This window comes from Pungitius pungitius, chromosome 13 (assembly GCF_949316345.1).
Source record: "Pungitius pungitius chromosome 13, fPunPun2.1, whole genome shotgun sequence".
In the NCBI taxonomy this organism is placed as follows: Eukaryota; Metazoa; Chordata; class Actinopteri; order Perciformes; family Gasterosteidae; genus Pungitius; species Pungitius pungitius.
The window spans coordinates 16,060,833-16,078,775 of record NC_084912.1 but is presented as its reverse complement, the minus strand read 5'-3'; the positions used below and the strand labels follow the sequence as shown (position 1 = coordinate 16,078,775).

Genomic DNA, 17,943 nt, shown 5'->3' with positions numbered 1-17,943 from the left:
TGAGATCTTCAGCGGGAAACTTCTCACAGAATTAAATCCACAGACAATAGGAGGACAGCAGCAGGAGCCCAAATTAACTCTGACGGTTAGCGGTACACGTTGGAACCCAAAAGCACGACGCAGACAACGATGAGAGAGACAGGTAGATTGACCCAAAAGTTCAGGCCAGGCAAACAAATCAGCAAAGGAGCAGCCAGGGAATCAGTGGCCAAAAGGCAGGCAAAGTCAGAACAGAGGTCAATCGGACTAACTGAGGATCCACTGGAAAACTGCAAAACACAAGACAATTTGGCAGCTAACAACAGAATGTGACGGGCTTAAATGGCGAGTGGCTGATAAGGGGATGTGCTGCAGGTGAGAAGGGCAAAGAGAACCAGGTGAGGGTAATGAGCTGATGATGTGGGAGGATCGGAAATGACAGAGTTAGATAACATGCAAGGAATATGAAAATAAACTAAGATGTGGTCAAATGTGTGGCATCAATGCACAAGGATAGCGGGTTCGTGGATTTACAAACGGCTAACATGAATATTTAGTTATTTAGTTCTTATAAACACACCACATTAATCCTACTCTCTGCCGCGTTTGAGGATATGAAAACTGGGTCCGTTCACGTGACACAGTCCTTGTCCAATGGGAGCTCTGTGCACTTCTCTGCACGTCCCCCTTTACTGCTCTGTTGGGAGTCTGGTGCCCAGCGGGTGGCTGTGATTACAGCCTGCCCGGGTCAAACATGTACGTGTTATTGTCCTTTGTTTACTGAAATGCATGGCTAAGGGCCTAAAAACTCATGGATGAGGGCCCAACACTACTGTGAATGTTTTAGCATGTCTGTGCTTGTTCATGGGGTTATATTTTTTTTTATTCTCATGCACAGATTATTACACACAAGCTTTTGGCCAACAGCTGCAGCAACCAGCAATCCCAAAATGTGAGTCATTATCCATTTAAACCGGTCCCCGAGGACAGCCGAGACAGGAGCACAGACCCTGGATCAGTCCAACCAGAGGGACGGATGCTGCAGAGCCCAGATGGGCTCCCTCTGGCACAAAGACAGATAATACAGGTCCATGAGAGGATGGGAGCACGCATCGCTACACACATAGAAATGCAAAATATCTTATATATCTTATAATATGAAAATTCCCCCTTAGATAGCCAATGAACGTAAACGTTCTCTCTCAAAGTAATTTGCTGTATCTGGGTCCTACAGAGAGAGTGAGAGGCCAACAAGTGTAGTCTAAGGGTATTACTGTCCGTTAGGATAAGCGTTAGACTTTGTGTAGCCACTGTGTTGTAATGATGGTGTTAGAACAACAGAATAAAAGTCAGCCTAGCGTCCCACAGAATGAAAGGACTTCCTCCAAGCCTTTCATATCAGTCGCTTGTTTATCTTTGTGTGCTTGTTTCAATCGCTTTTGTCACACACAAGCACAACTAATCCCATCTTAAGCCCTTTTCCATCTTGACCCTTTTCTTCCTTTTTAGATGTTCTTCCTCCCTCTTTTTGCAGAAACTGCAGCAAATCTTTTGTCCCAAAGCCAGCCTCGCTCCTAGTTCTTACATACCTTGTATTTAAATTCGCAGCAACCTAAGCAGAATAATTCATCTAAATTGATAAAAGATGGTAACTCAGTTTTTCTATTTCTCCGGTATTTTGAGGCTTGTCCACATAATGCACTGATGGAGACGAGGCGTAGCCTCGAGCATCCGCCACCTTCCGTGGACTTTGTCTGAGGCAGCGTGTGAACTGCCACAGGACGGCCCTGTTGCCCCCCCCCCCCCCCCCTCCCACCCTACAGGCCAGACGGATAGGACCACGGCATTTTCCACCTGGACAAACTGATAAGTACTAAAGGCGATTATTTCCCCTCGCCTGCCTTTTCACACGTATCTCTATCCTCCACTGCCGCTACGCCCAGATGCTCTGATTCCACAATACCTAACTCGTACCTGCAGGCACGCCGTCATACGCACAAGGCTAATACCTGTTATTCTACGGGGAGCTTTTGTTGCGACTGCCGCATCCCTGGGATTTTGCCGTGTTTTCAATTAGACGCTCGGGGGCTCTCCGCTGCGCCTTGCTATGTAATCTCTGAGAGGAGGCAGATAGTCCGCGGGAGACCGATCACAACACAATTCAAAGTCCAGTCCACTCTAGTAGAGCCGAGCAGTTCACAATCAAGTCCAGACCCCACTGGACTAGGAGTTGGTCCTCATACAGTACAGCAGGTTTCCTCATTTGGATTAAATCGTGTAAATGAAAAGCAGAGGATCAAAAGAACTCTTCAGCCAGCCCACGTCCCACAGAGTTTATGCTCTAAATTCATAATAAATATCTTTCTAGATATAAAAATATGAATTAAATGAAAAATCATTTATTTGAATGGTTATTATTAATAACTAACTACTTGCAACTAAGAAACATTACATGCCACTTTGTCCACCTCCTATTCTACTCTCTGTCTTTGATAATCTCATTCATACAAACGCACTGCTCCTCTTTTCTGTCAATGTCTGCAGAACAATGTTTTTAGTTTGATATATATATATATATATATATATATATTCAAAGCTTCATTTGAAATGTTGAATGTAAAAACAAGACAATTCTTTGTTTGTTTACCGTTTACAGAGCCAGGCCTGTGAATAAATGAGTATTTCCATCATGCAAACAGAGCAGACAGCCGGCAGAGCTGGCACCATGAGGAGATATAAAAAGAAACATATTGTATAAGAAGAAAAAGTGAACAAGCAACAAAAATAAGAGCCTTCTTCTAGCAGTATTATATCCTAACATATACAGTATATACCATCTTTATCTGTCTGCGTCAGAGGCGCTCCTTTATTGAAGTTGTCCTAAGCTCTCAGCTTCTGAGCAAGCACATTTTCAGATGCCCAACACAATTTTGTCTTTAACCAGCTGCTGTTTTATACAAAACACATTATGTATTGTCTAGCAAACAGCAAAAAAAGATTGGATAGTAAGGTAAGCTAGAGTCAACTCTTCAAGGCACAAATTAAATATTTGCTCACACACACGTACGCACACAAAGTGAAATGAAAAGACTACACTACCAGCTCATTGTTCTGCTTAAAGTGAAAATGAGACACCTCAAAATGACAGATCGGAGCCAGCGATCAATAGCTCTGACTTTGATTATTTTCCATGAGACCTGAAGGTTGTGGGTCGATCTCTTTCAGATTCTACTGCGGCATCTGGAACGGAGGTCACCAGAAGGTAGAGACTCCGAAGCCCAGTTTAGACTAAGTAGGTGTGCTAGTGATCATTGGTCAGAGTTACCTGCTGAGCTGCATCTCTGTGCCCCCTGAGACCCATGTTCAGTGGACTCAATCTGTGAACTTGGCCTGGTCGCTGATCGGGACGTGGGTCACTGATAAGGAGCGTTAAGTTCGGCACAGAACCTTTTGTAAAGTCCGGGCCCATTATGCCTATGCGCCAGCGTCATGCCGGAGGCGTTGTGTTTCCTAGTTGTCCGTCCTTCCGGTCCACTTCTCTTCACATTTCTCCCATGATGTGAAATTATTTGATTTTGATGTTCAGAGTTCAAGATCACTGCGACCTCTTATCCATCCCATTCAGTTATGTCGCTTATGTTCTATTCTATTATTTTGAAATTGAATTGTCTTGGCACTCCAGTATCAAAGCTGTATTCAGTTGACCTTTGGATCCAATGCCTGTAGTATTGTGTTCAAATAGTCTCAGAGTGTGTCGGCACAGTTGCACCGGCTCTCCTCTGTAAAAGAGCAGTGTTGGCTCAAGGTGGAGGTACCCACAAAAGTGACACATCTGTTTCCCAATCAAAAGACAAGAGGAGGAAATGCCAGTCCGATGTATCCACATTTTTTACCACATTTGAACCAGCTGGGTCAGCTACGCAGAGAGCGACACCTGGGCAAAGTTCTGCTCATCTGCAACGTATTGTCTCACAGTATTCCCTTTTTCCTTCAAGGGAAACTTTTGATGAAGCGACTTCATTGAGTATTCATGAAATGCAGCTCGTCTGCCTATGGCAAGACACCCACAGGGCCATTATCACTCCACCTCACACGCACACAGGCTTACACACAAAAGGGAAGGCGAGGTGTCGTACACTGAACCATGAGCGTCAGTGCACATATGAGCATGTGCGCACGCGTGTCGGCGTGTTGGAGAATTGGCTCATTTCGGTTTGGAGGTGAAGACAATCACTGAGACATCATCATCATGATGATTTGCCCGTAGGCGTAATCCTTAAAAGTGACACTAATTTGTGTACATTTAGCAAAGTACACAAAATCTTAGCCCCGAGACTCTGAGCACTGGCTGCGTGCCATATCACATTACTAAAATGTTCCAGCGCCCCCGTGGTGTTGTCACAAACCAGAGAAAACAGTTGTCACTGGCTTAGTCATGGCAATTACACTTGGAGAACTCCTGCTTCGACTGTCCTCAGAAGCTCATTGCTCGGAGAAAGTCATTGTCATCCACTTATGGCAGGCCCCGATTGAACTCAACAGATGAAATGCCTTATTTCTACTGTCGTCCCAGGCAATCCACACACACACGTGTGTGTGTGTGTTTTTTCTGTTTTCCACTCCCTCTCTGCATTCGTATTTTATCCTCTTTATGTTTGGAGAAGAGAGTTTCATCGAGTAACCCTTTCTCAGTATGTGAGCCTCCATTTCATTGTGTGTGGCACGAGAAAGTGAATGTGTCAATATGAGATACAATAAAATTCACACGTGTGCTTTTTTAATGCTTTGGTAATACTGAGATGATTCAGAGAGGCAAATTATTTGGTTTAGTAGTAGTTATCACAGTTATTGCACACATACTAAATTTGCACCACAAGGAAATAATGGCTGTTTGTCGGAGTTTGAGTGTGCGCCGCACATGCTTGTAGGCATCTATTTAGGCGTGTGTGTGTGAGTGCATTTGAGTGTGTACTCCACACTAGACAAAATCATGGCATGGTTTCTCATTTTCCAGTCCAGTACTGTCGGTAATGTGAAAGCACAGCTTATCCCCCGGAGTCTCACATCATAGAATCAAACTCTGCCAGTTAGCACCACATGCACTCCGACACACACACTTTCATACCCTATCTACATAAGAATTCACTATGGAAATGCGTAAGACGCAAACACCACCTCTTACCATGAATATGAAATGCAAATAGGAAGTGTGCATTCGTTGGATTGGAGTGTGGTGTGTCCAGCAATCGGGAGGTCCGATTCACAGTGTCCTGTAGGATCACTGGAGAAAACTTCTGTCAGCAGGTAGGATATGATTATATTTTCCTCTCAGTGGGACCTGGAAGTGGGTGTGTGGCTTCAGTCTGACTCTTGATGGTCCAGGCGGACAGAGCGGAGCAGAAGAGGAAGGCTGTTCGGTGGAACCTGAAGCAGTGAGCCTGTGTTTTTTTACCGGATGCATTGAGAGAGCAGGACCCACTGTGTGCTGGGACTCTACACCACCTGTGTGTTTATGTACAACCACCACTCATTGCTTGGACAGGTGGGCGCCCAGTCGTTGGAGTAAATAGCGGCTGTTGGAGTAGAAGTACAAGTCAGCTGACGAACCGTTCATTTTGTAAGTTATGGTCCCATTTAGGAAAAAAAGCCCATTATGCAAAGAATGCAGCGTGCCTGCTCCACATTCCAAATATGGTTACTTCTGCTCATTGATTGCATTCAGCCAAGATGGCGATCGCCATTTCACAGAAGTGAACGGCAGTCTACGGCAGTCTACAGACCGATGGGTCCCCGAGCAAAACACCCAACCCCGAATTACTCCCTGGGCAAAAATATAAAAACTAGTGCTGCAAACAATAAAAATATGTAATCACGATTAATCAAGTCATAGTTAACTACAATTAATCGTAAATCTATCCATTCTAAATGTCCCTTCATTCATTTTTTTTTTCATTTTAATGCTCTTATCAACATGTTTTATTTTACTGAAAAACAACATTGCCAAACAGGGCGGTACAAAATAAAATGACAAAGTGCACATGTCAGGTAAACAAGGACTCAGCCTAAAGTGCAGTTAAACCATGGCTTAATATTTTTTTTTCAAGTTTGCTGTGAACAAAGCAGTCAGGCCTCTTATTTCAGAAACCTACTACTTCTTTGCTTTCAGCCAGCTACTCAAACAAACAAGCTTGTTAACATTTTCAGACAACAGTCATCCACCCCCCCCACCCCCCAAAAAAATGGATTTGCATTAACGCCGTTAATAACGCGTTTGTCACGGTTTGGGTCCTCTTCCTGTCTTATTTTGTAGTTTTCTTGTCTCTCGTGTCTCTAGGTGAGCTTCACTTCCTGTCCTGTCCTGTGATTGCCTGAGTCTTCCCACCTGTGTCCAATCACCTGCACCTCCCTTGTGTATTTAAGCCCTGTGTGCCTGTTGGCCCTCGTCGCGTCATTGTCTATGTTCCCTTCGTCGTTGGTGCACCTTCCTCGGTTTTTTGGTTCGAATAAAGAGCACCTGTTCGTGAACTCTGCGTTTCAGTCCTGCCTTCCCTCCGCACCAGCTACGCTACCTGACAGCGTTTAATTGACAGCACTAGTAAAAACCATGGGATAAATAGCAATGTAAGTCACTTTGGATAAATGCATCAGCTAAATGACATGTAATGTAGAGAGGACCATTGGTGTGTTTTTCAGTTCTCCACATGCTTGGAAAGGGACTGGTACACCGGGCGGTTATACAGTTAGTTGTTACACCTTTCCTGTTAACGTTGTTTTCTTGTAATCATGATTGAGGTTGTTCTCTTTAATCATCAAAGTAGTTCATTCAATCCTCACAGTTCTTTTTGAAACCTAACCTAATCTTAAGCGTGGGTCTATAACTAGAAAACCAACAAAATTGTAACAGTTATACTGTTGCACAAGTTAAAGATTTTACTGGTGATTCTTATCTGCATGACACTATTTTCAGTTACTTATAATTTGAGTGCTGCAGGAGTCACACCACATTCCCATTAACACTTTCCTCCAGTTCCACAGGTGAATAGATTATGTAAGGTGGACAAAATCAGCAGTTGTTTTGTCCCTTCTACTTCCCTCGCTTTCTCCACCTTTTGGACTCGATCCAGGCTAATTAGCCCAGGGCTCTGCTCTCTCCGCTGGCCGGCCTCCTATCTCTGCGCCAGCACCGTGCACTCTCTATTCCAGTCCAGGTAGGAGGGCAATAATGGAGCAGCCGTGGGGTATGGGGAACGCAGGCACGGGTTAATCTGTTGACCCCAGCCGTTGTACACTGTGGACTCACTGTCTGAATCTCCAGAGTCTGGACCTCAGCTATTGCTTCAAACTATCTGAAAGAAAATCATTTGTAATCCCTCAAAGGGCAGCTCAAGGTTCATACTGGGCCCTCGATACGAACGCGTACTGCGAAGTTCCCCTGTGACCCCACAGAACAGGAAGCGTGTTTGCTCCATGTGCCATGTCCAAGTGTCCCTGAGAAAGACACCCAACCCTTAATTATATAGAGCTTATAATAATGTATTCAACTTGTATGTAAATAATAGAAGAAACTATTGACAAGACAATGACCAAAATGTCCTAATGTAATTATATTATTAGCCATTTTGGTGAAATGTAGCTGATCTGAGCCAGGCAGGTGAATTAGTTGAAAAGAGCAGTTATCATGGAGAGAGCTTTGCATGGGAAGATCCCCATTCTCAATTTCAATCACAAGGAAGCTGAGTTTGAATTACTTCTTTTTGGTGTTCAGTTGTGTAAAATTCCAAATTGAATAACACCCCAGTCTTTAACAGATATGTTTGTAGTTTGACCATTTAATAAAAATGCTATGTTACAAGATTGAACTAAAATCTTTTGAAATTCAAAAGCAAATTACAATAAGTGCATTCAACCAAGAGAGTACAGACCCAGTATAAAAGTCAAGAAAGTACAATTTCCTCACGAGAGCCAAACTACAAAGTGTGAGTAAGTGCCATCGCAAGTACTAATAACGTGCTAACTAGTCCAGGTATTGTCGCTAGAGGTGTGTTTTCAGCTCTATAGGCTTTCTGCTGTCCTGATGACATTGGAGAGGTCATTCCACCATTTTGGAGAACCGGTCAGAATTTTGTTGAGCCGATGAGCGGGCGGGGGGCGAACGGTTTGACCATTTTCTAGAGGTAGACTCGACCTGATCGGTTGGCCGCCTTAGTACGCATGCACCAATGTTTGGAAACGGATGCGGCAACCACTGGTAGCCAGTGAAGCGAGGCCGAGGAGCGGAGTAGTACGGCTACATTTAGGCTAAGGACCAATCGAACTGCTGCGAGGTTTGATGCCACTGGCAGGTAGACCTGCTGGGAGGCTGTTGCAAAACCCAACGCGAGAGATTACCAGAGCCTGCACCATGCACCTGATGTGAGAAGGGGACGTAGTCCCCTGATGTTGTGCTGCATTTACCTACAGGAACGTTTTGTTACCATAATGTCAGCAGTGAGGGAGAGTTGATTGTCAAGTGTCACTCCAAGATTCCTAGCAGTCAGCAGATGTGACGCTTTCGGCACCGAGGATGTTGCATGTTAATGTTTTTCTATTTGTATCTTTAAACACACAACAAACACTAAGTTTTTATTTTATAGACTCTGCCTCAACCCCTTGTATTTGTTGTGTAGATACAGCATGTATATGTGCGTGTCCTCCAGAGATTCTCCTGTTAAACATACGGTATGTAGGAGCACATGTGCGCTGTGCTTTTGGCTGGTAAGAGCGCTCTCTATTGACAAGGCAGAAATGAAGAAGTTCCATGTGCACTTGACTCATTCGGCTCCATTGCTTGCACCACTGTGCAGATCTCACTGATAACATTTACATGTATGAACTGCCGCTATCACATGATTGCAGAGGGACTTGTTTGGGACTCATACATCAAACGAGGCAGACACAAAGAATCCCAATGAAATTGTGAAGGCATTCATTGTTTTTGAATGAGACATGATCCGTCTGACTGAGCCGAGGGCATCTTCAGAGTGTGTGGATATGTGATGGGGAGGCAATGTGCCTTTCAGGGGGACGTTAACAGTGGAGAAGTGAGGGCGATTGGGGGCATCGTTTGTGTTCTCCCTCTACTGGGTGCAATTAGCAAGCAAGAGGCATAACCACAAGATGCCCAAGAGAGAGGAGTCAGACTAGAGGGTGTCAAGACAAGTGTAAGAGAGGCAACAAAGTTAACTACAAAGTTAATTCAAAAAAAGAATGGGGAAGGGGAGATCTCTTCACATTTGGGTGTATTATTTGAACTTGTAGACCTGTGAATAGTGAACACTTATTAAGAACAGTGCAGCGCTCACCATTCTTTGAAGGAGTGCATAGACCATGACATAGTTAATTCAATGCATCAGCCCATGTGAAGGGATGTAAATGAACATCGATCCCTTCAAAGATCAAAACAAAAAGGTTGCATTGTATCTTCAATTCAAAGATTTTGGGCTCGGATCGAGGCTTTGATAGTTTAAAGTAATACATTAAGCATACCGTATTATTTATATTGACAGAGAAAATATGAAAAATATGATAGGACTTAAAGTCAGTGAGTGTGAATTGACAGTAACCATGGTGCACATCTAGTGAAGAAGAAACTAAATGGAGGCAGTGGAGTCAAGGCAGGCAGCTGAAACGAGGGGATCCAGGGGAGTTTGTGGCCATGTTGGAGGTAGTGGGTCAGCAGAAGCAGCTAGAGACAAAAGACAGCACAGCAAAAGCTCTTTCCATATTGCATGAATGTCCACTGCCTGTCCAGAGGCTCCTGCTCCAGCATCCACGGTGTTATGTTGATTTATCCACGTCTGACTTTCTTATCTCTGTCTCTTTCTCTCTTCGTCCGACCAGGGAACACCAACAGCGTTTTCGCCCTGGACTACATCAGTGGCTCTCTGACGGTCAATGGCCAGCTGGACAGGGAGAACCCGCTCTACTCAGCAGGATTCTCTCTCACTGTCAGGGTGAGCTGCTGAATGGGGTGGGGGGGGACGGGCGCCGGCGGGAGGAGCAATCGAAAGTCTTTCTTCGCTTGTGGATCAAGAGGCGGCTTTGATACAGCATGATACAGTTTGAAATCAATGCACGCTCTGTGTTTGATGTGGCCTCAAAGGACCTGCTTAATGCAGTATTTCACCTTGTACCGCGCCTCATCCTAAAGCCTTTCGTGTGTCATATAGATACACTTTGCTATAATTAAGAATCAATACTTTATTAACTTAAAAACAAGTTGCCTGCAGTATCATATACGTTTAAAGATGCTGCGTCAATAAGCCTCGGAACAAATGTGTCGCGGACTAATTCAAGGGCCTCTATTGGGCCCGTCGGTGGATACATTGTGTTTGTGATTCTCCGATAATGTCCCCCTTGAAGGCTTGTGTTCTGTGAACATCCAGCAGCCAGGGAGGACGAGGGGCGCAGAGGAGGACAAGATAAAGGAACAGGATTTAGTGTCCTCCTCAATGCTAAGGGCTCCTTTGTTTTCCCTCCTCTTTCTTTGAGGCAGGTGCAGTCTCTGAATCCCGCAGTCTCTCCACTGAGCCTCAAGTCTACCTCTCTTGGCTTTTTAGCATGTCAACCCTGTCCTCTCAAGCCACCCCCTTTCCACCTTGTCCCCCCCCCCCACACACACACACACACACACACGTTTTCTCCTCCAGTATTGTACAGCGAGTATTTCCCACAGGGTGTGAGAGGGCCCGTGAAATGGATTTCCAAGTGCAACTGAATGTGGAAGGATTTGCGATCAAACACATCATTTTCCCTTGTAACTGCAATGTTACATTGGGGATTTCGATGGCATGTCAAGTGAAATGATTTGCACCAGTACAGCTCAAAAAATGGCCCTAAAGAGCGCCTAATGATTTCATTTATTTACTCATACAGCTGTGATTATTGCTCAGAAAAAGCAGGTTATATGACATTTGGGTATGAAGAATATAATATTGTGAAACAACCGTCTCTATGGTTTATTACAAAAAAGATGGGGACTTAGATATTCCAGCCCCAGTATTTATTTTTATTGGAAATCAATAATTACAAAGAAGAAAAGTAGAGTGAAAGTGCTGAAAATGGAGGAAAAAAAGAACACACTGAAAACACTGCCCAAAAATGTATTTATAAGATATGGATTTCTTTCCTACATTTTCGCTCCCTCTCACCACTTGTGTTTTCTTAGGAGGTGCAACTATTGATTACACTGTGCTATAGTAATACAACTAATTTCTCAACTGCAGGCAGCTTAGATAGTGCTGTGGAGGTGGAGGTTGAATGATTTGCTGGCTTTGGGACTACAGAGGCTAAAATATGTTGATCACCCAGAGAGCAGCATGTTGTTCCTATAACAACTTCTACTGCTGGTGACACTCTTCCATCAATAAAAGACCACACCTTCCCAGTCCGATTTTTTTTTTTTTTATTTCAGAGGCCTCACATCTTCAATGCTCAGAAACCGAGAGAATGCGTAATTGCACAATCTTAACGGGACTCCTTTCACTCTTAAATCTCATTGTGTGTGTGTGTGTGTGTGTGTGTGTGTGTGTGTGTGTGTGTGTGTGTGTGTGTGTGTGTGTGTGTGTGTGTGTGTGTGTGTGTGTGTGTGTGTGTGTGTGTGTGTGTGTGTGTGGATGCACATATGCTGGCCCTGTCTTGCCCTCAGTTTGAGCCTATTTTTATGATTGCTTTGAGTCCGTCTGTCCACCTTTTGATCCAATAAATGAACAGCTGTAAATACCTGGCTAAGATTGTGTGCTGACCACCGCCATCTAAAATGACATTTTCAGTGCAATCAAATCTTTCACTCTGTCCCACCCCTCTCTCTTTTTCTCTTTCTCCTCCTCGCCCCCCCTTGTTGCTCTCTGCAAGGCCACCGAGTTAAACGATGATCGCAGTCCGTCAGCAGCGACGGTCAGAACCACCTTTACCATCCTGCTAATCGACAAGAATGACAACGCCCCGACATTCAACAGCTCAGAGTATCGGGTCCTCATCACTGAACTGGCCCAAGTGGGCTTTGCCCTTCCCCTCTTCATCCAGGCCGAAGACAAGGATGAGGTGGGTGGATCACTTTTTTGTCGTTGGGCTTGGTACCTCTCTTAAGAATCTTTATCTGGACCAACAGGGTGACGGATCTAAATGATCCAAATCTGAGCTTCTCCTGTCTCTACTTTGAGATTCTGTCCACCTCCACCTGCCAGTGTTGGGGCTCTGTTCTCCTTCCACTAATATCAGCCTTAGCATTTGACTTCATGCCAGTGAAAATGAAGATTTAATCTTTCTGCAGCTGCGGTGCGAGTAACTCCGAATGAAGACACACAGGTTGGCAAAACACACAGATTCGCTGAGCTCCGACACTAATGAATCTGTTATCTTGTCGGCTCAAACCAAGAACGTTGCCGGCAGCGGTTAATGGAATTAACGTTAATACCACGAGTAACTTGACGACAGGCCAAAATGAAACTTTTCTGTTGTCTGCTTGGAGCTCCCTCTATTTCATATGTGAAGGCGGAGCCTCCATTCTGAAACATCACTAGAACTAGGAGTGTTTTCTGTCCCCGCAACACCAACAAAGGGCAAACCTGCTCCAGATGATGGATTCTCACTAAGCTCAGGGGACTCTTTCTTTTTGTATGACTTTTTTTTTTAAAAACTCATCTCAAAAAGAATAAATTGTGTCTAATTAAGTTGTTTGCAGATGTTATTTCAATGGCAATATTTATATTCTTGATCTAATCGGATAAGATCTTCGTACAACAACAATGTCCGTTGTTGGGTGTGTTCTTCTCCTTTTACTTTAGTTTGTGTTTCAACCACAGCAGCATCTATGAAAACACTTACATGACAGCTTGATGTGTGTGTGTGTGTGTGTGTGTGTGCGCAGACTGTCAGCAGCCATGTACAACAGCCCGCTTTAGTGTGTCCGCAGTGTTCCATTAGTTGTATCTATTAACGCACTGTGGAGACACACACCGAAGCCTTTTTCACTTTACGCTCGCTCTGCCACTCCGCCACTCTCTCTCTCTCTCTCTCTCTCACGTGCACACACTCGCCCACACCCGCATGTTGGACTCGACTACAATTTAATTTGCTTTGGAAGAGATGGGATAGAGCGTCAAATTATACCTAACGAGGAAAATCAATCACCTGGTGTGCAGATAAGCCGAAAGCTAGTCAACTCTGATTGATTCGGGCCCAGCAGCCGCCAGGGTGGAATTTGACAGATAACTGCAAGTCAAGTGGATAGAGAAAGAGGTGGAGAGAAAAGACACCCAGACACGAGTGCAGGAGAGCGAGGGAGGAACTCCAAGAAAAATAGTTGAACAGAAAGTAGTTTGCAATGGAGCAAGTCTGAATAATTGGTGGAGCAAAGAGAAACAGAGGAAGCCCATTAAGGGGAGATAGCAGGAGTTGGTTGCAACGCGTCTGTTTATCCATTCCACGGGTGATGTGTTGCAGCGACGAGCCCGAGGGGCAGTACCGTGAGTGCAGTGCTGCACTCAGGCGGGCTGACGACCCAGACACCTGGCATGCGATAGCAGGTCCCTCTTGGAGGTTACCACCCAACGTTTTAACGCTATGGAAAAGCAGCACACCGTCTGGGGAGGTAACTCAGCCACTTCGCGCGGCTCCCGGCTGAGATTGCTCACCGCAAATTAGGGAATAGCTATGGTAATTCTGCGATGATTTGAACCAGATTCACCGGAGATGCTTAATTAGAAAGCACTCCCTTTAAAGCAAGTCCATTAGCTGGCACCTTTGATTTGCTTATTCATCATAATACCACGAAACAAACATGCATTGAGAAGAGCTCAAGGAAGCGGGAGTTCACACGGAAAGGTGAAATGCCGTTGAAATGGTGTCACGCACACATCCATTCCAATGAGCCGAGTCTGCAAGACGCTTCTTTTTTTTTTTTTTTTGTCTCTCAGTGTCGATTTTTCTCTTGATCTTTTACACCTGCATGTCAGTGCTGACACACACACACACTCGTTCACACACCGCTACACCTGTGCTTTAATCTCACTTTTTCCACGTGTGAGGGATTACAGCCTGACGTTTCGTTTCTTGGACTATGGTACAAGTGGTAGTTACCGCTCTCCCTGTGTGTCGCTGCCTTCGTATCCTCTTCCGCTTGGTTAGCATTCTTAAAACTTTTGCAGCTTGGACTTGTCACCAAACTTTGCGACAGTCGCGTCTGACAGGGTGCGTTTATCGGGAGCTTCTAAAGGCAGAAGCAAAGGACGGGCAATTACGTTTATGGGCAGTTTGAGGTGACATCCCTGCATATTGGATGGTCGTTTAAATAAGAGTCATCAGCCACAATGGTTTTCCCAGAGATGAAAACAAAAACAACGGGGCCATTTCAACCGCCAGCATAATGCCAGTCGACCATCTCCACCCGTCTTCCTCTGTCCGCCGCAATGGCCGCATGATTGGTCGCCCTGCAGCTTTATGCATCCAGACAGTGGAGAGGTTTTCTCAGCTTCTCAGGGCTGTGATGTCATTTTAACCCCTGACTTTGTTTATGATGACTTTTGCACTAGGATTTATCTCCGAAAAAGATTTAATGCCTCACATCAGCCGTGGCTGGAGGCATCGTGGTTTTGGGTTGTCCGCCCATCCAATCCGTTCTCATTAACATAATATCTCCCCCTTGTGCGTCTGGATTTATTCAAATTTGGCACAAACTTACAAACATCTCAAAGATGAACTGGTTAGATTACAGCCGCCGCCATGAACAATATGCTAAGTTGGCTGTCTCTTTACTCTCATTTCTCTCATTCTTCTATGACAGGGGGTGAACAGCATGTTCCAGGTGTTTCTAAGAGGAAACAATTCCGACCACTTCACCATCTCCCCCACGGCGGTACAGGGGCGCGCCGACATCAGGGTGCGCGTGGCCGTGCCGCTGGACTTTGAGAACATTCGCAGCTACAGCTTCTCAGTAAGTTTCCAACTTTAAACTACAGGATGAGAGGAGCTTTCTAGCTAGTATTTCTAAAGAAGTATAAGGCTCGTATTTACTGATTTTATTTTCAATAAATAAATGTGAAACAAATCATTAAAAAGATGTGAAGTTGATCAGTGTATATAGAGACAGAGCAGCTTCGTCGCCCTTCTCTGAGACGGCCTTTGAATGAACTCTGCACAGATCGCTAGGTAACAAGAAGGGACGTTCTGTTTTATTCATTTGTTTGGACAATCCAATGAGTCCACTCCTTTTGAGCACCATGTGTACTGCTCAAATAAATAAACAAATACAATTAAAAACAAATCAGTCAGAATGGGGTCATGTCCCTTTGTCAATGCTGCAGTCTTGTTTGAGCAGTGAAATTCGTACTTAGTTACCTGAATTGAGTTCTTCAGCACAAAGTGCTACGGTAGGTTTAAAGTTCAAAATCTACAAACGAGTCAGGTCTTTTCCTTCATTGCATCTGTTTAAATTGTAAGTGTGTCTACACTCCTTGTTATCACTCTGCAGCTTTATGCCAACGAGTCCATATCGGACCATGTGGGTTTCGCTCGGGTTTTTATCGAGCTTATCAATGAGAACGACAACCGACCCATCTTCAGCACGCCGTTGTACAACATCAGCCTTCCTGAAAACACCCCCCCTGGTACATCACTGCTTCGTATCCTGGTGAGTGTCTCGAGGAAACCACCACAGTGTGTACTGTGCATAGCTGAGGATAGGATGTATTACTCTATGGGGTTTATACTGGTGTCTAAATAGATTAAAATGACCTACAAATACCTTTTATGGGGCTTGTTTTAATGAGAGTGACGTGGTGGCTTGTTTGCTTTTGCCATGTAACCCCGTACTCTTCTGGGTGATATGAGATGTGATCCATGCTGAGTCAAGCTAGCTGCCTTCAACAAAAGCTCAACCAATCATGATTTAGTTTACTTTAACATTTACTTTACACAGTCTCACTTGCTGTGTATTTAAGTCTAGGGAATCATTTTTGCAGGATTCAATTATCCACTTCATATATATACATATTATAGTTTAGACTAATCTAGTCACAAACTAGGTAAGGAATGATTTATTTATTCATTATCCTGTTGTGTTTTTCACTCCACAAAGGTCAGTCATTGTACCCTTTGTTTTAGTCTCTGAGTCAAAGTGTCCCTGCAGACCCTCATCATCTTAGATTCGCTTCAGTTACTGTCCCATAGATCAGCAGCTACTTTAAACACATTGGGAAGAAAATTCTCCTCCCTGTAATTCTGAATTATTATTCATCATCGGTCATTCCTGTGACAGAATGCCCACAATCCACCTGATGCAAGGGCAAAAGGCCCAGTGTGAAAATCAATAGTGTTTATAGACTGTTTGCTCATGAAAGGAGATTGCAGTGCGGTGTAATACCCGATAAGTCTTGCTGCTGTTGGCCTCGTGCTGGAGCGGTTAGACCGCCGTGGAATCCTGATGGCGGCCTGTGTGGAGAGCCAATGGGCCGTAAATAGAATGAGATGTGACGGCGCTCAGTGAAGGCTGCACTGGCACGAATGACAGCACTCGTATACATACACTATTAGATGAGGGCTTCGATATTCTGACCTGCACACACACACACACACACACACACACACATTCGAGTCCTCTGAGAGGCCACAGCAGACAAAACGTAGACAGAAATTAAACAGATGTTTCCCACACTCAGTCAGCTTTTCTCTGAGGCAGAGAACCAGCAGTGGACACACACACACACACACACACACACACACACACACTACACAAAACAATATCAAGGTCATTGTGGGCCTCTCTACATTTGTTATCCAATAAGATTAGCATTTATGTCTATGTGTGGTCAGAGATGTGTTTGAACAGACTTGTTTACCTATGTGGGTTTGTCATGATTTTTATCATGATTTAATTATTAGTAATTTGGGCGGAATTTTACACCAGCTGTAATCCATTGAATGCACTCTGATCAAACAAGCAACTGTGTTTGTGTGAATAATCAGTTAGTCTTGTTGAAATGGACATTGCGTGCACATCATTTGTAAAACAAGTCGTACACAGAAGCACAGACAGAAGTTATATCCCTCCACGTCTTCTCTGCTTCATATTGTTCAGTGGCAGTGGAGAAATGTCCCTATTGTGTATAGAAATATTCATTGTAATTATTTTTAAAGTATTGAGTACAGAAATGTGAAAAGGCCTTGTGAGAGAGCCCCTTTCAACCCACTCCTGTGAGTCGGCAGCAAGTGAAATGATAAGCTAACATGTCCCTCGCCCCACTGGGAAGGACAAACCATGTCCATGACCCACTGACGGCACACAAGCATTTGGAGTTGAAGTGTTAATCATGACAAAATGAATACACAAGGTCCCTAACAACTGGTTGTTATCACGCAATGTGCATTAGGTGTGCACCTAGCTTCAGCTTATTATGTTCCGAGCTGTGTTTTACTCTCTGTACCTGTGCCTTAAATAGTCACTCCATTTGCTGAACTTTTCCATTCTCCTGGGTCTCTTCGCACCTGGCCCACAAGGTGCTCCAACCGTCTGCATGTTTAAGTGCGGCGAACAACTCAAGGCTTTACAACGCGAGCAGAGGGTGAGGCTGTCAGATGGCTGTGAGGTGCAACAGATGGTGGCCAAATTGTGTTTTTGTACCAGAAGGGAGGAAGGCTCTTTCATTCTCTCTGTCTCAAGGTGGCCTGGCCAGCCTGCCACAATATACAGCAACACACAAACGGATTCATTAAGAGAATAGTTAAACATTTTGGGAAATGTGCTTATTTGCTTAGAAGATTTGTGTGTCTGACAACGCTCATGTCTGCGCCTTCAACCAGAGCCAGATGCAGATCAGCTCATTTTAACATCAACACTGGACGCAGGGGGCGATGTGGACAAGATTTAAAAAAAAGTCAAGGTAGAGGTTTTTAGGTCTGTGAGGTAAACGAGTTTCCAATACCTCAAAC

At 44.4% G+C, this 17,943-nt stretch overlaps 1 protein-coding gene across 1 annotated transcript in view; it reads left to right on the top strand.

Annotated features, from left to right (window-relative positions):
* The window catches only part of cdh23 (cadherin-related 23), a 139,697-nt gene that overhangs the window by 65,448 nt on the left and 56,306 nt on the right, over positions 1–17,943 (top strand). The window contains exons 10-13 of the mRNA XM_037464975.2: positions 9,859–9,971; positions 11,872–12,060; positions 14,801–14,950; positions 15,488–15,646. Coding sequence (XP_037320872.2) covers positions 9,859–9,971; positions 11,872–12,060; positions 14,801–14,950; positions 15,488–15,646 — 611 coding nt within the window. The remainder of the gene's footprint in view (positions 1–9,858; positions 9,972–11,871; positions 12,061–14,800; positions 14,951–15,487; positions 15,647–17,943) is intronic.